Source organism: Onychostruthus taczanowskii, unplaced genomic scaffold, assembly GCF_017590055.1.
Source record: "Onychostruthus taczanowskii isolate IOZ18803 unplaced genomic scaffold, ASM1759005v1 scaffold3, whole genome shotgun sequence".
NCBI classification, from domain to species: Eukaryota; Metazoa; Chordata; class Aves; order Passeriformes; family Passeridae; genus Onychostruthus; species Onychostruthus taczanowskii.
In genome coordinates, this window is record NW_024500349.1 from 21,641,677 (window position 1) to 21,660,988 (window position 19,312).

The following is a 19,312-nucleotide window of genomic DNA, read 5'->3' on the forward strand; positions in this document are numbered from 1 at the left end:
AAGTATTTCCTGCAACCATGTATATTTATGAATTTTTTGGTAGATTTACCTCTATTAAAGCAAATATATTGACCTTGGCTAATGGTTGCCATAACACCTGAACAATGTACAACATTCCTTGAACTTTAATTACCAAATAAGGTGCAAAAAGAAGTAAAGATTCTGCAAAAAGTTTATCAAGGGCACAAAGGTTTCTCCAGCTTGAGAGAGTACAGTATTACAATTGAGATCCCTAGCAGTATGTTCACATTGCAGAGCCTTACTCTGATAGCAGCTACCTACGTGGAGTTCCTTATAACCAGGATCTTCTCCTTAGAGCTCTGTGGGTTTTGGGGCTCAAAACGTATGAGGTGCTGTGCTGTTGCATCAGTGACTTCACCCAGCTGAGCTTTGCTTTCTCCACCTGTGACAAACAAAAGCTCCAGAGCAATCACCTCTCCAAGCCCTGGAAGAAATAATTTGGTATTGCTGTTTACCATCTGACTATTAATATAGTTCACATAATCAATAGCAAATATCATTCATGTTCATTATTGATTATATCTGGTGTTTCCTCAAGTTTCAGAACTGCAATGTGTTCATTGTACAATCCTGATGTTGTGTTTATCAACATGTATTTACAGAGACCTTCTGTTCATGAATTTTATAGACAGGAATTTCAGGGCCACGGCCTCAGCTCACTTACATCAGCATGGTTTCACTGAACTGAGCAGGGTGTTTGCAGTGGTTGACAATGTGGCTCCCAGATGTTTTGAGCAGTACATTAAAATCAAAATAAGCAGCAAATGAAGTATTAAAAAAAAAATCCAAAGTAAATACATGTGATAAAGTGATTCAGTAGATGACAAAGCAAGCCTCATGTTATAGCACTCACAGTTATATTACAGTACAAGCACCAACACTTGCAAGAATTTGAACTGGTTTCATTAGTTAATCCAAAGACTGCCTACCTCAAAAGGTCCAAATGTGCTTCATTTCTGCCCTGTTACAGCTCATGTTTCATAGCTTGTCAAGTTATCTTATTAACTTGAAAAGAGACGAGTTGCACCTGGAAACTGGTTTTCTTTTCTGTTACTTGGTGACATTTTACATTTGGATTTTTGCCTACTGAAGGTTAAGAGCTCAATGTTTTCTGAATCCAGTGTATCCATGCACTGGGAAGGAGCAGTAATAACAATGCAAAAAAAAAAAAAAAAAAAGAAAAAAAAAAAGCCAGCAGGGGACACAGTATTTGCTTAATCCAATGACATAAAATGTTACCATCACTTCATGCCAGCAATCACCATTCACATTATCTGAATATATATGGAATTAGAAAGCTGCTAGAAACAAACCTGTGACTGTAACATAATTGATTGGATAATTGTCACACAAAATGGTGAATGTTTGCTGTGAGGCTTCTGGCAAAGAAGGGAAAAACACTACCTGAAAGAGAAAAGAGAAATAACAATGTCTGTAACTGTTTTCTCTCCCCTAAGCAAGACACTTCAATTTGCAAATATTCCCTGAAGAACAGTTTTAGTAATTAGTAATTAAAAATAATACTTGCAAGAAACAGAGTAATTTTTTGCTCACATAAACCCGAACTTGCAAGGTCCAGCCAGGTCTTCTAAAATGATCTTGTTTGTTAATTTATTTGGTGAAGTAAAAAAACCTTTCTACAGCAGTTGGCACTAACCTGTACTGTTGCACTCTGCCCTGGAGCTAGCTCCAAAACAGCAGGCTGGATCCCAAAAGGATCCTGTATCACAAAATCAGCAGTGGCAGCCACCTAAGGCATTTAAACAAACAAACAAACAAGTTAATAAATTAAATTGATCAGATCGCTGTGTTTACAACACAGATTTACCTGAAACAGGCAGTTTTCTATATCAGTGTTTTACCTCTTACCATACATTTTTTCACACATCTCAAAAGAGTGGGGCTCATAAATATGGCTTAAATAAAAAAAAAAAAAAAAAAACACAGATTTACCTGAAACAGGCAGTTTTCTATATCAGTGTTTTACCTCTTACCATACATTTTTTCACACATCTCAAAAGAGTGGGACTCATAAATATGGCTTAACTGAAAAAAAAGCTCCCTGCTTTATAATGACCTTGTTGAAAACAGAAGAGAAAGTGCAGTCCCTGAAGACAAATAAATGACAGTGTCAGAAGCCCTAATATTCATGTTCACAGCAGAACAGCTCTGCCTGAGAGGGGCTCTGTCTGTTTCTCCATGCTTAAAACTCACTTTGAGTTGGAACTGTGAAGTTTCTGGAGGGACAACCTGGCCCATCTGCTCTTTCTCCAGCACCAAAAATGCCAGTCTACCTGTCCCATTTTATCTCCTTTGTCCCTCCCACTTAGGCCCTGTTTGTGATGGGGAGCTACAGACAAGACAGAGCAGGACTGGATTGCTGTGTCTACAGGTGCAGCAAGGTCAGTAAGGGACGTTTTTGTTGAGGAGGGAGAGGAAATTACCTCAAGCAATTCTAGAACTGATAGGATTTCTATTTGCTTCAAGGGCAAGGTTAAAGGTTGGGCCAGTTTTCCTTTCCTTCATCTATGCCTCAGTTTACCTCTCCCCTGAGCAAGACAAGCACTTCCACAGAAAACCAGAGCACAAGGAGGAGAGGAGGAGGTACAGCCATCCAGGGAGATTGGTCTTCAGGATAAAGGTGAATTCCTGAAGGAATGGCACAGTGCAGATGTCTCCAGCAAGGCCTTATGACTTCTGTGCTAATACAACATGACTGGCTCAAAAGGCCTTCACACCAGGGCACCCACACCATGCTGGGTCCAGTATTTCCCTTCTGATCACTCACCCCAGAATCAGGAGCTGGCCAGGCTTTCCCTGGCATTATAGAGAACTTCCCAGTCCTAACTCCCTGATTTCTGCACAAAATTGCTGTTGTTTTTATTCCTCCAACAAGGCAGGAACCACAGTCTATAAAGTCAGGCACTGCAAGGAGTAACACAGAAAATCAGACTCCAGAGAGAGCAAAGGCTGATGATTAAACAACTCTTTACAGACATTACAGCATGAGACCACGCCAGGTTTTGCAATCTTAAACCTCCTCAAATTCTTTCCAGTTCAAAGTTGGACAGTGTGAGATGTATATTTCTACATTCATCTTATATTTTAATGATGTAAGACGATCTTTCCTCCTTAAAAAAAAAGGAGGATAAAAAGTAAGATGATTTTTTTTTTTTAAGAAAAGCTCAGGATAACAGGTAAGATGAATTTACAAAAAATCAAAGCAAATTTTTGTGAAAGCAATCCTGCTTATTACAGTAGAACTTAGATATCTGAGAGGTGCAGGTATACCATACCCATATAAAATTAATTTCATATTCCATGAACATTAATTAATAGCATCAAGTAGTTATAACAAAATCATAATTCCATAATATTTATAATTAGTAATTACAATTGGGAGTTCAGGAATCAACAAAACACAAACCTAGAAATGAGGCCCCTACTCACTTCTCTAATACAGTGAGCAAGGAGAGCCTAAGAGGGCAAGAACAAATAATTGAGGAAAAATCCAACAGGATTACATTTCAATAACTAATAAATCTGGATAAGTGAAAATGAGATAGATATCAAAATGTAGAAACTGCACTGCCAATTTTTTCCACATTTGTTTTGTGACACAAAATTGAAGACAGTCAAATAAAAAAAAAAAACAAGTCTGCTTAACTTTAGAGAAAATTAGTATTTGGACACTACTGACATGTTAATACTGGAAGTGATACTTTAGCTTGGATTGGGATGACAAAAGATTCTGATACTTGACTCTCCACTAATATATGATCTTCATACTCTCCCAGATATTCAGGAATAAACTGGACTGTATACTGGCATGCCATCCCAGGAGCAATCATTCCTCCCTTTCCTGGATATTTTCCTTGAGGAGAAAAATAAAAACAAAAAAAAAGTCAGAAAATTAAAAAAAAATTAAACCTCCCAAAATTGGCTGCAGTATTTATGATCACATCTTCCTCTGGAAAGATGCCTGTAAATTCCCCCCAATTATTGCCTAATTCAAGCTGATAAAAAGGGATGAGCACAAGAGGCCTGGCAGTGCAATCTGGAAACATGCACATGTTCCAGGGAGCTCAAAGATTGCTTTGTCTGAAATATACTCCTCATAAACACAGAAAACAGCGAAGAGAAACTTAAGAGACATTACCCAGTTTTGCTTTACCACAAGACTAAAGGGCTTCCATGGAGGCACCTAACTTCTAAATATTCCTCCAGTTCTTGGGGTATCACAATCTCCCTAGGCAACTATCCCAGTGCCTACCCTACTGTAAGAAAGAATTTTTGTAATTTTCCTCTAACCCATCCCTCTTTATTGCAGTGTGTTATTTCTTGCCCTCTCCTTGTAATTTTTTCAGTGGAAACTCCATCTGTTCCTAGATGAATTTTGGGTAAGATTCAATCTAGGTATTCCAGTGACACATTTCAATCTAACATCAAACACTTTCGTTTAGTCTTCTTGAATTCCTCATTAGACCATCTCAATCTGCTTCTGAGTTGCATGTGAATGGCCCTAAGTCAGCTGTCAGTTTCTAAAGAACTGAGCACTATGGAAAACAGAATATCTCTGAAAAATCTTTGTTAGAGCAGGTAAATTAGATTTTGTATGTGTTAAGATTTTAAAGGCAGAAAAAGAACCCTTACCTGGCCAAATGAAAAATACTGAAGTAGAGGGAGGGATAAGTCTTACATGTTGACCTGTTGAAGTGATGTTCCGTAGCTCTACAGTCATCTTCATTTAAAAAAAAAATGCTACATTGTAATTACAATCACTCATTAAAATATTTGCAATTCCCTGGTACTACTGCTAGGACTAACTATGTCATCATCACAACCAACCCCAAAATCCCAGTTTATTCAATAGAGGCTGAATCAGTACCAAAACAGTGCAATTCCCTGGTACTACTGCTAGGAGTAACTACTTCATCATCACAACCAACCCCAAAATCCAGTTTATTCAATAGAGGCTGAATCAGTACCAAAACAAAGCAGAGACTGAGAGGAGCCCTTTTTGTCTTCACTGGTTTGTGTGTCAGTGGCAGGTGTGATGGAGTATCTTCAAGGAAGTTAGAGGGTCATAAATTCCATATACAGAAGAAACTCAGACTTTTATTAAAATTCAGAAAGGCTAAACATTGGGTGAAATATGTAGATCCTGATAGGATATAATTCTTCAGGGAGGCAGAATTAACTCTCTACAAAGAACCTTCTCACCTCATAAACCTGCCCAGCTTTATCATACAAAAACAGGACAGAAGGTGGACTGGCAAGAAACACAGGAACAAATGAGGTATCACTGAAAGATTAAAAAAAAAGAGAGATTATCTTACTTCCTGTTTATATAAATACTGATAAAGTAAGAAATTGCAAAATGTCTCCTTTGGCAAAACTAAAATGTCATACAGACATACTGTGTTATTAAGAGACTATATAAGAAATTTAGCTCAAAATATCTCTGGGTAAATCCACAGCAATTCTATAGTGGAGCTCTGTGCATTCCAGCCCAGAATCCAGAAATTGCACACACTGCATACCCTTTGGTATCTTCTGCTTTTCTTCTGGCTATGATTTCTTCCACTTTTTCTTGAGAAATTACAAGAGATTTGCCTCCATCCAGAGTATTTGGTGGGAAAAAGCGTGGATTCTTCAAGTAATTCTGTCTTTTCTCAAGTCTGGAGAGGTACTCATTTAATTCCTCTGCTTTCCAGGACTTACTCTCTTTCCTGGCTTGTTTCTGTGAGTCTTTAGTTTTCTTTGAAAAACAAGAGTGCACAGTGCAACATGAAACACAGTGATTTTGAGGATGAGGAAAAAGGGAGCTGCACATGTGTAATTAAAGCTACACAGCAATGATAACTGACATAGAAATAAAGTATTTCTCCTTTTTTTAACAGAGTAAATATAAGTACTGGTGTCAAATCAACAATGGGTCGATATTCACCCTTTGCTGCAGGAAGAGCAACAGGCCCTACAGATGAGGCAGACTAAAATTAACTTGTAAAATGTACCTTACTGATGGTTTTAGCCTCAAGGCTGGAGTCTTGGACAGAGGACAGAGCTGAAGATGCACTTGTCACACTGTCAGTTAAGTAGACACTCTCATCCAGTGAAAAAGCACGTTGTTTACGTGCCCCTTTCAGGTATCCAGGTTCTGATTCTCCTGCAATTCAAAGAAAAACAAAACTTCTGTAAGAGGAGAACATGAACAACAAATATTTAGTCTAAGCATAGGTGTATGAGTTTACTTTAAGGCTTGTTGCTGGCAAAAATCCTCAAAAATTTAATGTACCTTTAGAATTTATTTTCTACAAATGAAGCTTATAAGTTTTAATAATAAAGTTTTAGAAGCACTAATTAAACAGGCTGCATACACTTATATTACTCCCAGAAAGATATGTTAACCTTATAAGGAAAGTGAGATTTTTCACTTTGTTTGGAATTACAATGGAAAAAACCAAAACACAGATCTTGAAATCTGTGACTAAGTTGATTACTCTGAAATGTTTGTTTTGGCTTGACTGAAAAACTTCATTTCAATGATCCTAAAACCTTTCATCTTGGCTCACACATAAATAAAAGCAGTCGTCTTGACATTGTCTGAAATATTTTCCTTACTGATCTTTATGTGCAAATAAAATCAATATATTTCCAGAACTGGAAAACTTTAAACCCTAAATAAAGAATACAGTTTTATTTCACTGAAAATTGTTTTTACTTTAATGTAACTACTTCCCTTCTCTAGATACAAGATGCAGTTGCAGCTTTTGTTCTAATGAAATTGGATGGAGACAGAACACTAATGCAGTGTTTGTGTGAGATGGGAAGAACTGTAAAAAAAAGTGCAATAATGATCAAATATCATATTTAAGAACATCTAAACTCAGTAGTTTTGAATTTATCAATTATACTTTGAAAATGTGTTCTTCATGGAATCTTATGCTTAAAATACTTGAATCCCTTCTGCTTTGGCAGAAAACTATAAAAATATACATCCTCCAATGCTTCAAATATAGAGTATTCTAAAAAGTCTAAATTACTTTCTGCTTCAAAAGTTACCTTTTGGTGCTTTAGCAACAGGTAATTTCTCAGTGATGTAATCCACAGGACAGATTAAATTATTTTTTCTGAGAAGTTCATTGTCCACAATCCACTGAAAAGAGGATGCCACTGCAACAGTAAAGCCAACAAACAAAAAAAGCAAAATATTAGCCCCTTCAAAGATTCTATCTTGATCAATCCAAAGTAATGTTGCTTTTACACCTCATCCCTGTCAGGCAATATTATTTTTGTAGAAAAGAATATTATATAGAATAGTAGATATATTTTTTTTAGGAAATAATATTATAGAAAAAAAATCTGGTATTTTAATTGCAAAACTTGGACATGCATCTCCACAATTCTAAATTCAGTTCAAACCCAGCTAAGCACCCATTGGAGAAATACTTAATCTGTTGCTGCTACATATCAAGGTAGGTATGCTTGTAATATTTAGGTGGCAACCCCTCAATCCAAATTTAACACCTTGAACATGACCTAGTCGTTTAGTTTCTCAGTGTTAAACAGATGTTACTCAACTTGAACCTCTGCACAAAATCTTTCAAAGTTGCTCTGTTGATGTAAAGCCAACCCCAAGTTGGGTGTCCAGGTACCAGAAGCATGTACTGGGGAGCAACATTCCAGAATCCTCACCTGGAGGCAGCCCCAGTTTATGGAAATATTTCCCTGCACGAATCTTCATCTGCTTTAGAACCCTTTCCTCTTCATCTTTTGCTCGGGCCTGGGCCTGAATGATTTCCTCTTCTGCTTTGTCAGCTTCTGTCAGTCGGCTCTTGCACTCAGCCAGAAGCTGCCACAGGCATGAGTGAATCAAGAGAAATTTGAGCTGTTACAGGCAGAGGTTTTCTTTTTGTCTTTGAGAGGTAAACATAGACATATTAGTAAAACATCACCACTTTACAAGCATCAACTGGCCTGCTAAAACACTGTCATTCACAAAACAGAAAAAAAACCACCTGTGGCTCAAACCATCCAGCATCAGCCTCTATTTTTATGCACTGACAACAGCTATTAGAGTGATGACAAGATAAGAAACCTGGGCCACTGGTCAGCAGGTACAGGGAAAAGTTTTCAGCCAGTACAATAGGCATTTAAAAGGCTACTGCTTTTACTGGTTGTACTCTGTGTCTGGAAAGCCAACTAGAGATAACAATATCATGAAGGATCATGTGACTATTAACTTACTTGAAAGGTTCTGTGGGAAACTGTGCTCAAGTAAATTTCCATTAAAAAGTCAATTGTAGAATCAACACTTCCCTTTAAATTTTATTTTACAGAAGATCTAAGTAGTGGCTAAAGAGCTCCAAACTCTGACTTGGTTTGGACTTTTACCTTCTCTAGCTCATCTGTGTAACTGTCTTGATAAACACTGTCTCCTCCTTGGGACTTAATCCAGTTTGTTGCCATGTCCACCTCAAAAACATCTCCAGTGTACAGGTCCTTAAAGGCTCTAGCCAGCACATGGGAGATATCCTGGGGAAAGAAAATAAGGATGTTTAGAGCTTAAAGCAAGAGACAGGATGGAAAAGGTACCTGGAAAGGGGATGTGTGTGCATATGAACACTGAGATGAGGATGTCTGTGTGTGTGTGTGTTTGTGGGGGACTGTGTATCTGTGCTGGCTGGACATGTAGATGATGATGATGGACACAGTTCTCTGTGTGTGAGTGTGTGTGGTGGCTTGTGCAGGGATGAGGCAGTGTGAGTGGGGAGAGTGTGTGGGAGGAAGATATGAGTGTTGTACAGGTGATTTGTGTGTGTGTCAGTCCTTGTGCAGGGCGTGTACTTGTGCCCCAGGGTGTGTGAGGCTGTTTGTATGGGGGTTTGTGTGTGTGAGGCTGTTTGTACGGGGGTTTGTGTGTGCAGGGGTGTGAGAGGCTGTTTGCAGTGGGGTCTGTGTGAGGCTGTGGGGGTGTGTGTGAGGCTGTTTGTATGGGGGTTTGTGTGTGCAGGGCTCTCTGGGTGTGAGGCTGTTTGTATGGGGGTTTGTGTGTGTGAGGCTGTTTGTATGGGAGTTTGTGTGTGCAGAGATGCAAGAGGCTGTCTACAGCAGGGTCTGTGTGAGGCTGTGGGTGTGTGTTTGTCAGGCTGTTCATGGCGGGGTCTGTGTGTAAAGCTGACTGCAGGGTGCTCTGTGTGTGATGCTGTTTACAGGGGAGTCTGTGTGTGCAGGGGTGTGTGTGGGTGTGTGTGCGTGAGGCCGTTTGCTGTAGGGAATCTCCGTGTGTGAAGCTGATTGCACGGTGGTCTCTGGGAGCAGAGTTTCTGTGAATGCGTGTATCTGTGTGTCCCAAGGGGACAGGTCTCTGTGTGTGGCTGTTTTCAGGGGCTGTGTACAGGGCTGTGGTGCTGCTGGGGGCTACGCTATTTCTGCCCGTGCTGCCCAGCCCCGCTGCGTTACCTGGGGGTCGCCGCTGCGGCTCCCCTCAGTCGTGCCCAGCCCGGCGCCGGAATCCTGCATGTTAGATTTGCGGCTCTCCTCAGCCATGCCCAGCCCGGCGCTGTGATCCGCTGTGCCGATATTCGGGCCCTCCTCAGCCATGGCCGGCCCGGCCCCTCCTCATCCTCCCGGCACCGCCGTTGCCGAGTGACCGTGCGGGCAGGGCACGGCCTGGCGGGGCAATGGCGGTGCCCTCCCTCCCTTTCCCCGGCGCCATCGCCCCTCACAGCCCCGCCGGCCCTCAGGGGGGCTGAGGGCGGCACCCCGAGGCTCTGAGGGGCTCGTAGTCCCTCTCTTCCCTGCTATGTATTTGCGATCTTCTGACGATCAGCAGCCTCGTGACTTAATAAGAAATAAAATATTGACTTGAAACCTGCGAAGGGGATTTGGACATCGCGGGGATTTCTCGGCCTTGCACCGCTGTGCAGGTCGCGGGTGGGAGCTGAGGGAAGAGGCTGAATCCTCTCCTGAGGGCCCACACGTGGGACGAGGAGGTTGGGCTCATCCCTGCCGCTGGAACCGGCCTGGGAGATGGGAATATTCATCAGCAGCCCCAGCCCATCCATGGTCCCGCTCTGCCTGCGGCGCCTTGGCTGTATACACTGGTTGCTAACAACAGGCTCCGCTGAATCCGGTGATATTTTCCATAGAAACCATCCCGGTGTAGATTTTTCTCCTTGTCCTGCTGCCTTTTTATTCTTTCTTTCTTTTTCCTCCCCCTCCTCCACTCTTTTTGCTCAGAGTGAAGGAACCTGACTGTGGTCCCTGGGTTTCTCCATCACTATCAGGGTAATTTGGCTTTATTGGTGGAGTTGGGCAATGTTACACTCTGAACGGAAAATAACTATGGCAAAAATAATTGGAATTTACCAACAGGTGTTTTTCCACCAGCAGATAAGCCAAAGGCAGTGGGTGTAAACCCCACGGCAACCATGGGGGTGGTTGAAATTCAACTTGGATTTTTTTTAGGTATATGGCACATGTGCTTGAGACTTCAGGGTGTCACAAGCTTCAGATCCTCAGCTCACCAAAGTCTGTGTTTGGAATAAAACACCAAATTAAAGCCAGAGGCACTGCTGTGGTTTTAATTTCCCCATGCAAAAGGGAAGGTTGCCCAAGAGAAAGCTTGGCAAATCTGCAATATCCTGTTCCAAAGATTAAGGCAGAGAAATCACAGATGTCTGACAAGGATGGGACCGGGTACTTGTGCTTTCTAATAGAAAAGGTTCACAGCTTTCAGAGAATCACAGAAGCACTAAGGGTGGAAAAGATCTCTAAGATCATTGAGTCCTGCCATTACTCCACTGCTGAGAACACCACTGAAGCCTGTCACCAAGTGCCACATCCACACACTTTTTGAAGGCTTCCGAGAGGTGGTGACTCCCCCACTGGCTTGAGCAGCCTATTCCAATGCTTGATAAACCCTTTGGCAGAGATATTTCCCCTAATATTCAACCTAAACCTTTCCTGGTGCAACTCAAGACCGTTTCCTCTGGTCCTGCCCTTATTCCTGGGAGCAGAGCCTAACCCCCCCGGCTGTCCGCTCCTGTCAGGGAGCTGTGCAGAACCAGAAGGTCCCCCCTGAGTCTCCTTTTCTCCAGGCTGAACCCCCCCAGCTCCCTCAGCTGCTCCTTTTTCCAGCTTGTGTTCTCAAACAATTTTGTTTCTGTGCAGGCTTGTAGGTTCTCTCCTTTAAAATTCACTGTGTGCACATTTAAACACGTTTCCGTATTAGAAGTCCAACTTTTCTCATCATGTGCTATTACAGTTGATTTTAACATCTGTTTGCTAACTGGAACGTTAGTAAGATCCAGCATTTTAAAAAAGAATTCTTTCCCAGCCTTTAAAATGGTGAAGTAAAGCAGATGTTTTTGTTTAAAACAGTATATAGAAGCACATGAAAACTGACTGTGGAAAAAACTTTCTGTACTTTCATCTTTACTGTCTTTCAGTAACTTGCCAAGCACATCATCTCAGCTTAGAAGCTGGATTTTGTTTTTCAAAGTCTGGAAATGAAGGTGAGATCCGTCTGCCCAGAAGCCAACTGCAGGATCAGGAGGAGGGTTGTAAACCACTGTTCCAGACCAGTGCACAGTTGTTTCCCATATGACAATGGGATATTTTTCCTTAGATTCCCATATTTATGCCATCATCATTTACTCAGATAAACTTAAAAAATACATGCCACAGTTCCTATTGTAAAACCGTTTAATTCACATATCAATATGTCACAAAGACACATTTTCATAAAAATATGATGAACATTAAGAACAATTTGCATCTATATCATCCTCTTTATCATCGTTACAAGATATTTAAGTTCCAAAGGCTGAAGAGAGATTCATGCATGTAGGGAATGAAAAAAAAACCTAAAACCCAAACAGCAACTTTAGCAATTTTATCGTACATTTATAGGCATAAATATACAGGTATAAATATTTATATGTGTAGATATACACACCTTCTCTAATTGCTATGTATGACTTCTACCAGGTGTTTTACCTTGGATTTCCCCTCTGTACCATGTAAGGCTGAATTTTGTGGTGGGTTTTAGGTTTGGATTGGATGTGTGGATCTGACCAGACTCCCAAGAGCCCCACCTTGTTGCAGCGTGGAGGACAGGGGGATTTTTCTTGGAGGAAACTAATCTGAAACTGAACTCTCCAGGAACACCTGATCTGCTCCATCAGCTAATGGGCTCTCAGTCTACAGGACCAGGAACAAGCTAACTGGAAATAAAATATGCCCAAATGCCTGCCACAGACCTTAGAGGAATCATAAATTCTGCTAAAATACAGATCAGTCCACTTTTTAAAGCAGTCTCCATGTCTTTTCAGGATCATATTGCTTTTCTGTATTTATTTTCACACTCCCCAGGTGGTCCCTACACATTCTTTGTTATCCTATGGGGACTGTTCAAAGTTCCTCTGTTGTCCAAACCCCTTCTTTCTTCTGGCAGCCACATGATCAGAAAAAGTCCTTCCTGTTGTAATCTAACAAAATCAGAGTTCTGGAGGTGATTTGTTCAGGCATGTAGGTACCAAATGACACTATGATAGGACAAGCCCAGCTCCTTTTTTTCTCCTTGTTCTAAGACTGAAAATAACATCTTTGCATGTAAAATAGCTGGATGTGATTTAAATACAAACAGGGAGCTCAGTTACTGAGCAAGAGGTAATGTGGATATAACAGAATTGCAGAGTGGAACTCTATCTTACATTTTTTACAAAAATATCAAGCTCTATACCAGTTTTATTTACCTTACTCCTCTTTTATAAAAAATATAGATAGGTGTAATGTCCTGGGTCTGTTAGTCAGCCAGTACATTTCTTATTATTTCTTTATTTATACCCAATGGACTACTGTGTCTGACTAACTAAAATCTTAAATTATTGTGAACATGTATTCCTTAAATGTGCAAACACTGGACTAATAATAGCATTCTTTCAATGCTTGGGGAAAAGTTCCTACATTTATTTCCTAGTGATCCCAAAATCTTCACTAATGTCAATGGACTTCTTTAGAGAGGGAGCACTCATTATACTGATTCCACTCATTTGGTTTTGAAAGTTTTCTTTGAAATTATGAAATTTAGGACACTTAAAAATAAAAATCAAAGGTTTTCCCCCCATACAACAGTATGGATTAATTTAGAAATATGTACCTATTTCAAATGTAAACATAATTCAAATATATATATATATATATATACATACACACACATATATATACAAAGATATACAAAATAGCCTTCGCTTGTATATTGATTTTTTAAAAAAAAAAAAAACCATAAATTCTTGGGGTTCAGAATGCATAAAGACTCCACATTTTTTAAAATATTTTTAGCATTTTCTGGCAACAAGTCCTGCAGGTTTCAGGTGGCATTCTTTAGATGTGGAAGATCAAGGGAACTGACACTGCAGTGCTGCCTTTTTCTCTGGAGGTACTGCCCTGATTTGTATGCCTGCATGTGGGCAGCAGAAAATTATTTCTAATTATTTATAATATTTTGCTAAGGTTTTTTTTGGGCAACAGTATGGATTAATTTAGAAATATGTACCTATTTCAAATGTAAACATAATTCAAATATATATATATATATATATACATACACACACATATATATACAAAGATATACAAAATAGCCTTCGCTTGTATATTGATTTTTTTTAAAAAAAACATAAATTCTTGGGGTTCAGAATGCATCAAGACTCCACATTTTTTAAAATATTTTTAGCATTTTCTGGCAACAAGTCCTGCAGGTTTCAGGTGGCATTCTTTAGATGTGGAAGATCAAGGGAACTGACACTGCAGTGCTGCCTTTTTCTCTGGAGGTACTGCCCTGATTTGTATGCCTGCATCTGGACAGCAGAAAATTATTTCTAATTATTTATAATTTTTTGCTAAGGTTTTTTTGGGGGGGTTTCACGAAGTAATTCCCAGAAGTGCAGTGATGAATGATTCACTTTGACATTGCTGCCCTCCAGTGGTCCTGTTAAGGTTTCCATGTTTTCAGGAAAGCCTTTCAAAGCAGACATTGCATTAAATCTTTGTTTTGATCAGGCAACTGAGCAGGCATTAATATTTCCATCTATGCAATCTGGCATATTATATCTTACCAGTGTATTGGGTAAAATGCTTTTCGGTGGCAAAACTATGTATTAACTTGTAATTGCTGCAGATGCGGCCAAACAGGTATGACTGGAATGCAGTTCTCCTTTGCATGTTACCCTGGAAGTCACTCCTTCTTCCTTCTTCTTGAAGAAGAGCTAAAGCCAACCTCCACAGAATGACTTTTAAACCCAAGTAAAATTTGCAGATGAGGAAAATGGAGAAATAACCTTTCACTTTCAGGTGGAAAGTGCCAAAGAGCTCTGTTTCTAAAAGGTGGTTTCTCCCATTGCACTGCTTTCCTGTCCTGCAAATTTTTTTTTTTTCTTCAAATGTCCTGGTTTGGAGATAGTCTGTGTCTTACAGATGTGACTTTGCTGGATGTGCTGTGGTCATTTCCAGTTCTCCTGGATGTTTTTCATTATTTTGTCACCTTTTCCTGACATGAGCCAATCATGTCACTTGCTTCCAGTATACATTTCCTGATTTTAAGCATTTCTGTGTTTCCTGCACTTCTTTCTTGTACCTAGAAGTCTGTCCCTCTCTAAAACATATCAGTGAGGTATTGCTGTGCTTCTGCTGAAATACTTATGCTGTAATTTCACTCAGGCCACATGGGATTTGCAAACCAGACACACCCAACAAGTAGGAGAAGCATGTGGAAAATGCATACACAAAGGGACCAGTCATCCCTTTTTGGCAGTGTCTGGGCAGATACATCACTCTAATTAAACTGGAAATGGGCTACGCCTCCACACAGAGATCCTGGGATCCTCCGTGAAACCTCTCCATGCAGAGATCCTGGGATCCTCCATGAAACCTCTCCATGCAGAGATCCTGAGATCCTCATGAAACTCTCTCTATGCAGAGATCCTGGGATCCTCCATGAAACCTCTCCATGCAGAGATCCTGAGATCCTCGTGAAACCACTCCACACAGAGATCCTGAGATCCTCCATGAAACCTCTCTATGCAGAGATCCTGGGATTCTTCACGCTTCCCTCCACAGAGAGATCCTGGGATCCTCCATGAAACCTCTCCATGCAGAGATCCTGGGATCCTTCACGCTCCCCTCCACAGAGAGATCCTGGGATCCTCCGTGAATCCCCTCCACAGAGAGATCCTGGGATCCTCCATGAAACCACTCCACACAGAGGTCCTGGGATCCTTATGAAACCTCTCCTGGCAGAGATCCTTGGATCCTCCATGAAACCTCTCCACGCAGAAACCCTGGGATCCTTCACACTCCCCTCCACACAGAGATCCTGGGATCCTCCATGAAACCACTCCACAGAGATTCTGGGATCCTTCACGCTGCCTTCCACGCTGAGACCCTGGGATCCTTCACACTCCCCTCCACACAGGGGTCCAGCTGGAGGGTACAGTGCAGGTGTGACACTGTTACTCTCTCAGGCAGAGCAGAACAAGGGGTTCCCACTCCACTGAGGTGTTCCCAGATCCCTGAGTCAGAGAGGGTTATTGGATTGCAGAGTCTAACTTCCTTTTCTCAAAAGTTATTACCTCTAACCCAAAACAATTTGACCCAGTGACATCTTTTGTTAAAATTAGAGATTTTCATTTTTCGTTCCTATGAGTGTATGGAGTTCCACCAATTATTTATAAGGAGTCTATGAAAACTAACAAGGAAATAGATTTAAAAGCCAGTGTTTGGCTTCTTCTTATAGAGACAGATATACCTTTTGTCCCCAAATTAAAGAATAAGGTTAGCATTTTCACACTTCATAATATTTTCACCTGTGATCATAAAGGCTCTACTCAGTGCTACTTTTGGAAGAAATCCATTTCTTGGTACCTGGTGGTGGATCACAGCCTTCATCTCTCCAGATCTTAAAGATTTTGCTGTAGAAAAATGTTTAACTGATGCTTAATAGTGTTCATCCACCCTTTAGGGGCATCACTGGGGAGATGTCTGCACCCAGATTCCAGGTTTGCATAGATATATATATGTATATATACACACACACACATGAATTAGGTTTGTATGAACCTCTTCTGTCCTCTAAGCAATCTGGCATGCCATGGCAGAACTCCACAGCAGCTAATTTATGCTGCTGGGAATAACCCAATGATTGACACTTTTTAGTAGGAAATATGGTTCTTTCTTGCCTTCTGGGTTTCACTTCTTTTGGAAGTTCTTTCTACACAGCAGCCAGGATTTCTATAAATGCAAAAATAAACCTTGGAAGAGGAGAAACTTGCAGTCTGTTCCTTCTGCTTTTCTTGTCACCCTTGGGAGCTCCTGTCTGAAATCACCCTCCTACTTACTTTTTATCCTCTTGTGATTTACCTGTCTGGGCTCATTCATGCAGGCTATGGCTGTCAGAAAACCATGGTTTGGGCCTGTCTTGTGCTGTCTCAGTGCCTCAGTACTTTACCAGGTTACCCTTCTTGTCTTGTCATCTTGTGCACAAGGAATTAAGCTTCTTTTTCTTACCTTTATCTGGCAAGTGTTTTCTCAGCAAACTGTCAGACACAACTGATTTGCAGACATTCCCCCGCTCTCCTGGTTTGGGTGAGTGAATCGGGTGAATTAGTTAGAGGGGAAAATGCAAATCATTCTTGCATGCCTGTCTGTGCTCCAGGTGTCTGTAATGTGAGGATGTGCTGAACAAGGCCCTTGGCTGGTAAACAATGGGGTGAGACCTGAATATTTGGAGTAGAAGATGGAGAAGGCTCCAAATCTGCCTCCTGTAAAGCGCAGAACAATGAGGAACTGCCACCTAACTCATAAGGAAAAGAAATCCCAACCCCTCTAAGAAGAACATCCAGAGAAAAGCTTTTTACATTGTACCTTGAGTTATTTTCAGTTCCAGAAAACTGCTAATTTAGGCCAAGCTCCAAAAAATATCTTTCCTGGTGATGTTGTTTCAGGGTGATGAATAGGGTAGGTTTAAATGGATTTTTATCACTTTATCCCCAGGAACTTGGGCACAGATGAATGACCCAGAAGGCCAGCTGAATTAGGGCTGCACAACTGACCAAGAACATCTTGCTCTATTTCAAAACATCATCTCAAGGAGGCTATTTATTCACTTTGGGACAACATGAGTATGGCTTGCTAGAGCTATTTCTAAAAACTCTTGCAAAGGTAGTTTGAGACATAAGTAAATAAGTAAATTCATCCCAGGAAACACAATGTCATCTGCTGCAAAGGGTTGGAGAGCCAGGAGAGGACAAGGAGAGGGAATGAAGCTATAGCAACCTGGAATTGATGACAGGAATGAAAATTAAGAGATTTGAATTTACTAAAGAGGCCTGGTCTCATTTGTAATTTCTCCAAACTGTGCCTTAGCTCCTGTGGACTGGGAGGAATCTCACTGGAAATAGTGTTTGTAGCAGTCAAGATAACTCAGTATGAGAGAAAGAAAATCCATCCCACTGGGATGGGAGAGAGTGAGAGGTGGTGATGTCCTGAGGGCAGGCAGAGTCTGTCATCAGCAAAATGTACAGCTGTGTTATCACCTCACTTTCCCAGGGTATTATTTCATTTTTGCTGGTAGGGGAAGATAAGGCTGGCTCAGCCAAACCATCAGGCTTGTATGTGCTTTTCCATGCAAGCCCTGCAGTGGATCAAAGGCAGTGAGTTCACCAGCCAGAGGAACTGGGTCCTGCCTAGGAAATCAGCATCTTCTTTCCTGCCCAGGATAGCAGGACAAAAGCAGTGGTACCCTTTTACCATGCCCAGGAAATCATGAAACAAGGTATATGTGTATGTAATTTTCCTTCATTTATTGCCATCTAACTGGCCTTCACTGCAGGCACTGGGACAAGGAGCAGCCCCAGTCTGGAGGTCCCAAAATGACTGGTTTTCTCCCCATTATGCCCTGCCCACACCTAACAACCCATCTATTGAGCTGATTGTGTTTGTATCATAACATATCTCTGGGCAGGCTACTCTAGGAGCTACTTACATTATATTTTAACATTTTGGGGCTTATTTCTAACACAGGAGTTCCCTGAGGGGTCTGAGTAAGGAAAGGTCTCCCAAAGGAAGATTTTGCTCTTAAGACAGTGCTGCTTACAGTTGCCCCCATGTCATGTAAGATGCCCAAGGATACATGATACATGTACTAGGGTCTGGCAGGATCCATACATTGATCCAAGGGCTGTAGGGACTGGCAGCCTTGAAGAATAAAAACAGGTGGCCAGCTGGGACAACCTGCAGCACTTGAGATGACACGGAGACTTCTGTGTTTACACAGCCAAGTACTGTTTTTACAGTTGTTAAGTTTGAGGAGCAGCACTTTCCCCCCCTCCAGAAGCACCCATAAACTGTCAGCAACCAATTAAAATCAAAGTATGACCTAAGGTTCTACACTTTCACATGAAATTCACTATAGTGTTGATTTTGACCTGGAAAGAGCCAGTTACCTAATACAAGAAAATTTTTGCATTTGGGGGTTCCTTCATTTTTTTGGTATTCAGTAGAATAGGCAAATTCTTTTTTGATAGCACTTGGCCTTAAAAATACACACTCCTGCATCTCCCCAGCAGCACAGAATTATCCTCAATGCATTAGAAAGTGTGAAAAACCCTTCAAAGCTCATTTTAACCCGACCTGCAGCTGGCACCTTGGAATGAAATGCATCAGGTCTTCATCCTGATTGCAGTTGAAGAATACAAGGCAGAAACAGTGAGAGCATGTCCCATCACATCCTCCTGGCATGGTTGTGTGCTGAAACTCCACAGGCTTTCAACACTTTAAAGTGAAACTGTTCATTAAGCAGCCCAAGCTGGTTTGTTGGGTTGTCTTAAGTTTTGGCAGGGCAGCCCTTTTTATCTTTCATCCAAAGGAGATCCAACACTGATAAAAAGCAGGAGTCTGTCCGCTATTTCTGTAGAAAAGTAGATGTCTGATGGGGATTCTCCTCTTCTGCTCCACCAAGCAAGTGGCCAGAGACAGCAAGGAGGGTGAAGTTTTCCCAATTCAAGTATGACATGGTGGGCACAAGGATAGGTGACAGCATAATTCATACTAGGTGGATGAGGGAAGCCCTGAGGAGTTTAGGGAGGTGCCACAAACTCAAAGGCAAAGCCCAGACAGCAGTTCCAGAGTTGTATTCTCTGGTTCTTGTGCAGCCCATGGGCTCAGAGCTGGGATCCCACCAGCAATGCTCACAGCACTGGGGCAGCTCTGCGTGTGACTTTCCGGGAAT

General features: G+C 41.2%; 1 protein-coding gene across 1 annotated transcript in view; it reads right to left on the bottom strand.

The window, feature by feature from the left end:
• The window catches only part of DLEC1 (DLEC1 cilia and flagella associated protein), a 32,495-nt gene extending 22,868 nt beyond the window's left edge, over nt 1-9,627 (bottom strand). The window contains exons 1-13 of the mRNA XM_041408561.1: nt 9,487-9,627; nt 8,419-8,559; nt 7,720-7,876; nt 7,087-7,197; nt 6,039-6,190; nt 5,565-5,782; nt 5,245-5,326; nt 4,675-4,762; nt 3,722-3,895; nt 2,810-2,946; nt 1,679-1,771; nt 1,335-1,425; nt 283-445 (exon numbers count right to left, since the gene is read on the bottom strand). Coding sequence (XP_041264495.1) covers nt 283-445; nt 1,335-1,425; nt 1,679-1,771; nt 2,810-2,946; nt 3,722-3,895; nt 4,675-4,762; nt 5,245-5,326; nt 5,565-5,782; nt 6,039-6,190; nt 7,087-7,197; nt 7,720-7,876; nt 8,419-8,559; nt 9,487-9,627 — 1,748 coding nt within the window. The remainder of the gene's footprint in view (nt 1-282; nt 446-1,334; nt 1,426-1,678; nt 1,772-2,809; nt 2,947-3,721; nt 3,896-4,674; nt 4,763-5,244; nt 5,327-5,564; nt 5,783-6,038; nt 6,191-7,086; nt 7,198-7,719; nt 7,877-8,418; nt 8,560-9,486) is intronic.
• Nucleotides 9,628-19,312: the final 9,685 nt, after the last annotated feature.